Here is an 8,284-nt window from a genome sequence, read left to right on the forward strand (position 1 = left end):
GATCCATCTTAGCTGAGAAGTGCGTGCGCACCTACGGGGAGGGTCCTGAGACAAATTAGCCTAGGGGGACAAAGCAAGATGATTGGCCAGAAGGGAGACAAAGACCCAGAAAACTGGCCCCTCATAAAGGATTTAAACTTCCCAAAGGTGCGACTCTGTCTCTCGGAGTTTGCCTGTGCGCCTGTGCGTCTTTCCGCATGTACTGTGCTTTTCCAAAAAACTTTTTACATTTCTCTTTACCTTCTGCCTCCTCGCTTGAATTCTTTCCTGACAAGGCAGGGGTTTAGGCCCTAGCCGCTGGCTTCTGTGGTTTAGCAGTTAGGACTCCCGGTCAGGGAACTAAGATCTTGCTTCCAACTACTGCTCACTGCTGCTTGTTACAAGCTGCTGCTTACTGCTGCGTGCGTCCGAAATCACCTTCACGAGGAAATGAAGACCCAAAGAAGCAGTCTGAGTTACTGAAATGGAGCAGGACCCTATGGTCCTTCCCCCCACCCCCCATGTCCTCAGCCTGCCTTTTATCTGTGGAAAAAATTGAGCCAAAGAATAAGTTTCATCAGAGAAGTGAGAAAATGCAGGAACAGGAAAACAGTCAAAGGAGACCAAATTATAATAGTTTAGTCATTAAGCAAAATCAAGGACTTTTAGTTTCTCCTTAAGGTCCATAGACAATATTCTGAGCCATATCCGGTGAGCTGTACATAAGCTGCCACAGTTCCAAGAATTGGCCTCGAAAGAAATGGGAACAAACCAATCCCGGAACTGAAGATTAACTGTACCGAAAACAATCGATATGACGCTGGTCAGACCACCGATGACTGTCAGAGCTTCTGCACCACGTAGCCCCCTCCCTCTGTCTATAAAAACTCTTGCCCCCTGATTGTCAGGGGGGGGGAGTCGGCCTTTGGACAGGAGTCTGCCCTCCATACCCTGCCCCCACCCCGGTTTCCGGCATCCAAAATAAAGTAAACTTTCCTTTCCACCAACCTCGCCTCTTTATTGGCTTTTGAGCGGCGAGCAGCTGGACCTGGGTTCGGTAGCATTACGACTTATATATTAAGTTGGACAAAGAGTGGTAATTGTGAAAACGTGAGAAGACAAAGGAACTTGGGCTAAAGCAGTTAACCATGGAAAAGTGACTAGGAACATAAGGCTTAGTTTAAAAAGGTTCGTTTGTGGTTCGTTTGTGCAGATTTTCCTTGGCTTCAGCTTCCTGTGGGGTGGAGATACCATCTCACTTCACCCAGAAGGTGGGGTGGTACCACCCTCTGCTGCTAAAAATTTCTTTCTTCCGCAGGTGTTGGGAGAGTACCTTTTACGTGGAAGTTTTCTCTCTTGCTTTTAGGAAGGTCAGAGTACCATTTCTGCATCTGTTGGTTTTTTAAGTGGCTTTAACTTAAAATAATCAACATGCCAGAGTGGCATATTTTGGGGTGGCGTGTTCCGAACTCTTTCAGTGACAAAACATTAGAAATTGTAGATGAAATGTACAATTTCTTAGAAAGCTAAGATATCAAAATTGACTGGAGAAGTTACAGAAAATCTAAATAAACATGTAACTACTAAGGAAGTTAAGTCAGAATTGAACATCTTTTCTTCAGACAGACAGTAGACCTAAATGGTTTTAGAGGTTTTACCAAACATTGGAGGGACAGGTAATCCTTGTCTTACACAAACTTTTTCAAATAATAGAAAAACAGAGAAAGCTACCCAACGCATTGTTGAGATTAATATAACGTTAACACTCAGAACATTCAAGGATGATATCAGGGGATAAAAGTATGGAGTAATCTTTTTTATAAACATAGATGCAAAAAATATAAAAATGCAAAAATAAAAATATGTTTTTATATTTATATTTATCATCGAAATCAGAGGAAGTTCCTGGTGGTTCTTTCAAAATGGAAATATTGATAGGAAGCTGCTCTAGAAAACCTCTAGGGGGCGATGTTATCTAAAAGAATCTTACCTTTGCCCTAATGCAAACCACCCTGTTAAGATTCTTCATTGCTTAACTCCTTGTGCACGCTTCAGAGGATTCCATCTTTCTTGGCCTCTTACATTTCCAGCTGCCTCACTAGGGCACCAGTCACATCTGTGAACATATGATAAATGCTGGCCTGCCTCTTGCCTTTCGATAGTTAATCTGTCTTAGGTTAAGTGATCTCCAGGTGAGCCCAGCCTACCTTTATATCTGAGAAATATAATTCAGTTTATTAAGTACATATAGGTCCTGAGTGCTTTTCTGGCTTAAAACTGTGCTTTGAATTTATGTCAGCACTCCGAAAACTCAAATTCTTAAGCACATAGGTTTGCCTATGATTCTTAATTCCCACAATGCTTCTGAAAGTCCATTTCATATTTTATAGTTGCCTGGGTTACAACTAATAACAGAAGTATGTGTAGTAGTAACTCTTCATCTTTCTACCCCCAAGGTCCAGCATAGTGATTCACTGTAAAAGAGCTCATAGCCATAAATATAGATAGTATTTCATTTATAAGAATTCACATAGTAATTCTTATATAGTAAGATGGGTGAATGAACGAATGGTTACATGAATAAACCCAAAACCTTGTTTGGGATAGTAAAACAGTTTGACTTGGAGAATAGGAAGCACAGCGTAGCTAAAGAAAGAAACAATTAGTTTAAGGAAATCAATGCATTAATAAATGTGAGGACAACCAGTGTCCTTCTCCTATCGTAATTTTTTAAAAATTGAAATAAGGAATTCCCAGGTGGTCCAGTGGTTAGGACTTGGTGCTTCGCTGCTGTGGGCCTAGGTTCGAAGCTCAGCACGCCCCCACCCTCCAAAAACAGCATATAATTCGGGGAGTTCCCTGGTGGCCTAGTGGTTAGGATTCCAGGCTTTCACTGTCGTGGCCCCAGGTTCAATCCCTGGTCAGGGAACTGAGATCCCTCAAGCTGCGGGATGTGGCTAAGAAAACCCAAAAAACAAACAAAAAAAGGGGTACAACTGAGTGACTTTTAGTATATTCACAGAATTGTAATTCTAAATTACAATTGTAATTCTAAAAATCTAATTTCAGCCTGTTTCATCAACCCAAAAAGAGACCCTGCACCTATTAGCAGTCATGTCCCATTCCCTCCTACTCCCACCCCTGGCAACCACTAATCTCCTTTCTGTCTTTATGGATTTGCCCATTCTGAACATTTCATATAAATGGGATCATACAATATGTGGCTCTTTGAATCTGGCTTCTCTCACTTATAATCTCTCCTTGTCCCAAGAGCAGGGACCTCTATGGCTTAGAGCTGACACCACTGAGGGGTTTTACTCATTTCTTTTAACCTCTAATTCAGGGGCTAACTTCTGTCTGTTATTATGAGACTGCAGCCACTGTTGACTATAATTTCTAACTTTTTTTTAAAAAAATGTATTACCCACTTGGAAGAATGGGGAGCATAGAATACTGTGTGCATGTGGCACGTAGGGACTTGCAGGTACACATTTTAGTAGGAGATTAGATTTCCTTGCATATTTCTGTTGCCCTTTTCTCCTTATATCTGGGTAACGTAAGCTCCTCCTAACCTGACTTCCTGCCCCGGTCACTCCTCCCTTATCTTATCCCCACTAGCTCATTACTGCAAGACAAATTTTCCTAAAACCCTTCTCCTTTCTCAAATCTTTAATGGACTCCATTTCATAAAAGATAAACCTCCTTAGACTGACATTCAATGGGGTGTGACCTCAGTCTATGCTTTGAACATACCTCCCATTACTCAGCTTCCCAGCCACTCAGTTCACACCAAGTGGTCTATTTTTCTCTATTCTCTAAATGTGCCCTGGGCTTTCCTATCTCAGAACTCTTGACCATGCACTTCCTTTGGCCTGGACAAGTTTTCTCCATTTTTCTCCACCCATCCAACTCCTTAAAGATTCAGTTAAGAACTTCCCTGGTGGGTCCATTTCAAACCTGCTCCAGGGACCCTGTGGTTGCTCCCTTCGGAGCTCATGGGACACTTTGTCAACCTCACCTCTTTAAGCAAGTACGGTTGCAACCCCAGTAACATCATCTGAAGCTGTTTCTCAACTCTCGCCTTGTTTTGTGTCTTTGCTTGTGCTTAGTTTTATCTCCCCACCCCCAATACAGTGTAAGTTCTGTAGGGTAGAGACGTGTCCTGCCCTGGAGTCTGCATGTACAAAGCCCCCAGTAAGTGTTTGCCTCTTGCTTCAGTGGGTTAACATTCTGTTCTCTAGAGTCTTCAAGATAAGAGCCAGGCCAGTGTTCGGTAAACTGTGAGAGTTCACATTTCTTTCTTCTCCTCTTTTAGCCATACTTCCCATTGCCTCCAGCTGCTGCACTGAGGTTTCACATCATATTTCCAGAAGGCTTCTGGAAAGAGTGACTACATGTAGCATTCAGAGAGCTGACGGGGATTGTGACTTGGCTGCTGTCATGTGAGTGTTCTTGGGCAGGGAGGTCTAGACCTGCAGAGTGGTCGTTTCTCGTCTAGTGAACAGTAGGTTGGGGAGACTTTGCCTGATACGCGGCATACATATAATTATTTGAACAAGGGAGGGGAGGGTGGCGTGAATGCGCACTCTCTCTGTGCCAGGATGTCCAGAGGCACTTGCTAACCCTCCGTTCCCTGCACTGCACTGCTGTGTTGAGAGGGAAATGCCTTTAGTCACCAGACAGTGTGCACGACTTTCCTCAGCCAAAAAGGGACATTCTGAGTGAAAACAAAAGCAAAAATAAAAACAGAAGATGACTCTATTCAATTTCATGGCTTTAACTATAATTTTTCCCTGCAAGTAATGGGCTGCTATGATTTTTCCTCTCTGAATTCATCAGAAGTGTATGTAAGATTCAAACAGAAGCGTGGAGGTGTCCATACCTGTCACAAGTGCTACGTGCAATCAAGTTCAAATGCCCTTCTTTGCTTTGGATTCTGGGCTATTGGCTTTTGGTGAATGTTCTCACCCCTCCTACCTCTACCCATGGCTCAGCTATTCAAAACTCCGGACTTACTGATGTACTCAACGTCTCCACAGAGACTTTAGAATCGGAAATGCATTGGTACTTAGCAAATCTGGGTTCTGACAATAATGCTGTGAGGAAGGCGTAAATCATATCCATGTCGCACAGGAGAACGCTGTCACTGAGCAGATGACATAGCTCATCTGGTGACAGATAGCTAGTGAACAGCAGAAATGGGATGAGAACACAGGTCTCTTCGTTTAGAACACTATATTCCAAGGTCTCTCAAAACAACGGTGGGACTACCCATAAAATGTTCTCCCAAACTCCAAAGCATTTGGCACCTTTAAATCGTAACAAGGGCACATTAGGCATCTCCCAGGAGTGCTGGTTTTAATACCACTTGTGGCTCCAGGTGACACAAATAAGCCCAATGCTGATGCCTGAGTTCCTGAGTCACTGGGGAACCTCTTCATTAATTGAATGAATTCAACAAATATATATTGATCAGCGATTACCCAGTACCCTTCTATGTGCAAAGATACAGCAGTAACAAAACAGACTCTGCCCTCCTGCAGTCCCCAGGAGACTCTATCCAACTGGGTCCTGCAGACCATTCTCTGAGATTTAAGATACATTTTCCCCCCTTTCAAAGGAATCCATCCATTACTCATCCTTGAGAAACACTTCTCCAAGAAAATATTCTCAGAAGTTCAGAGGAAGAGTTTGTAAGCTGTCCATGGATAGACTTTCTTCAGGTCAGGGGGCTGTGAATTCCCTGAAATTTGTGGGTATGAATGTGTGAGCATTTTCTTAGGGAGAAGGTCCATAGAATTCACAAGCTCCTCAAAAGGATCTCATATCCAACAAAGTTTAAATATCACACTTGGGGTTAGATGTACGGAGGAAGACAATTCCTGACCCAAACTTTTAATAAGCACAGGTGTCTGTGGGGGAGAAGCGAGAGGACCGGAAATTCTCTCAGTGTCTCCTCAGATCACGCCCCTCACTGGCGCTGTCAGCTCGGGAGGGTTAGTCGGCGGGAACCAGTGACTCCCATAGCAATCCGGGGAATACTAACTGACGAGCTCCCTTCTGAGGGGATGCTTCACGTTCCCAACGGGCTTGAAAAGCTCCCATAGTATATGCCTGGCCAAGATCCCATCAGTTTTTATTTAATCTGAATAAATAGTGCTGGTAATAGTTGCAGAGTGAAAATTCATAGGCAGTTCACAGATAGGCAATGCTCTGGAAAATTGGAAACACCTGGGTATTTGTGTCAGCCCTACCTAGCTGAAGTAAATCTGCCTGAGGCTGCTCTCAGAAATGCTAGATTCTCAGCTTTCAATTCCCTCCACCTCACTGGCATATGTCACCTCAGACTAAAAAAGCCTTCAGAACTTGTAAGGGCTCCCGTGGGACTCCCAGAAAGCCACAGAGAGCGAACCAGAGGAGGTGTCTGTGTGTATATGAGTAAGAGATAGATGCTGGGGACTCTCAGGGGACACTATTCTCAGAATTTCCAGAGAAGTTTCTTTGGGTTAAGCAGGTGTGAGATAGAGATCTAAAAGGTATAGGGTACAGGGACTTCCCTGGTGGTCCAGTGGGTAAGACTCCATGCTCTGGGTTTGATCCCTGGTCGGGGAATGCAGGGGCCCTGGGTTTGATCCCTGGTCGGGGAAATAGATTCCCCACGCCGGAGCTAAGAAGCCTGCATGCCGCACTAAAAAGTACGCATGCCGCAACTAAAGATCCCACATGCCACAACTAAAGATCCCACATGCAGCAACTAAGACCCAGTGCAGCCAAAATAAATAAATAAATAAATGAATAAAATAATAAATAAATGTTAAAAAATAAAAGGTATAGGTACAGAAATATTGCAAATCCTCACTTCGATAAAGGAAAATATGATCAAAAACATGATTCTTCATTTTAAAAAGGACTCAATTTTAATTAAAGGGAAACTCTGAAGCCAATCACTTGGATCTAAAAATACTTCATCCAAGTACAAGTTTTTAAATTGGCCCCTCTGTGCTGATAAGACAGCTGAAAAATATAGAGTAGTTATGACCTGGTCTCAAATAAGATGAAATTGGACTATGTAGTATTTTGTAATCATAAATTACAGGTCATGTCTGTTGTGTTTTCTGATTCGACATAAATAAATAAATGTTCTCTTGTTTTCAAATTGTTTTACTACAGACCATGTTTTTACTTATCCAAAATGTAGTCCCTTAACCTTGACTGTGTATAAAGACATTAAGGTTTGAGACAAGTGTTTTAGATGTAGAAAATATTGCAAGCGTTGAAAATACAATTCCCAAAAAGCATGTATCAATATTATTAATCACAATTAACTAATATAAATTAACTTACATTGAACTCACTAGATTTATTTCCTTGTCCTTTCTGCCTAGAAATAGGTCCTTTGGTTCACACCCTTTGAACAATCACTGGAATATTTGATGTCTGAGACAGCAGTTTGTTTAAAATTTCTCTACAGTGATTTCATTAAAGAGCTTCTAGCTCTTTCTAAACATAAACACAAGGCAAAGTTGTATATCTTGAGCAGAGCACTGCGTTTTTTTGTTTCTGTTTTTGTTTTCATCTTTTGGCCATGCCGTGCAGCATGTGGGATCTTATTTCTCTCCTTCCCTCCCCCTCCCCTCCCCCTCCAATTCCTTCTCCTTCTCCTTTTAGTATTTTCTGCAGGTGTTTGAGGAACCACAGGCAGCACCATAGTAAAGACTCATCCTTGTGGTCCTCAGCTTTAGGATTCAGTCTATGTCCAAAGATACACTGTCCCAAAGTGGGAACTGCCTATAAGTTCACTAAGTTTTTACTGACTTGTACTTTCTATCAGTGATTTTTTTTTCTTCCCTTCTTGGCAGCCTTCACGTCAAGCGCAGAAGAATCTGTGTCAGCCCGCACAATCACGTTATTAAGCAGTGGATGAAAGAACAGTCAGGCAAGAAAGATGCTGAAGGCAACATTTGCCGTAAGAAGAAACACCCCAGCAGGAGGAACAGTAAAGGGGCACATCAGGGGAGGCATCAAACACATGGCCATAAAACTCCTTACTAGAGAGAGTACAGATGAAGCTACACAGATGAGTCCTGAGTGAACTTGGCCACGGCTGGCTATAAATATATCAGGTGAATGTTCCAACAGGGAACAGGGCGAAGCAAAATATAATTTTGTAAAGGAACAATTATACAGATGCAAATGGAGCCAATAATATACTCAACTGAAAAATGAAATGAAGAGAGAATACTTATCTTCACATAATATTTTAAGCACAGCATACAAATCGAATTTCTCCAACCTTTTTATTATG

At 42.4% G+C, this 8,284-nt stretch overlaps 1 protein-coding gene across 1 annotated transcript; it reads left to right on the plus strand.

Moving 5' to 3' along the window:
• The first annotated feature begins 1,618 nt into the window (after positions 1-1,618).
• CCL28 (C-C motif chemokine ligand 28) lies at positions 1,619-8,031 on the plus strand. Its single transcript, XM_069540529.1, has 3 exons — positions 1,619-1,655; positions 4,295-4,421; positions 7,839-8,031. The coding sequence occupies exons 1-3, from the start codon at positions 1,619-1,621 to the stop codon at positions 8,029-8,031; spliced, it is 357 nt and encodes a 118-aa protein (XP_069396630.1).
• The last annotated feature ends 253 nt before the right edge of the window (positions 8,032-8,284 follow it).

This window comes from Delphinus delphis, chromosome 3, assembly GCF_949987515.2.
Source record: "Delphinus delphis chromosome 3, mDelDel1.2, whole genome shotgun sequence".
Classification (NCBI taxonomy): domain Eukaryota; kingdom Metazoa; phylum Chordata; class Mammalia; order Artiodactyla; family Delphinidae; genus Delphinus; species Delphinus delphis.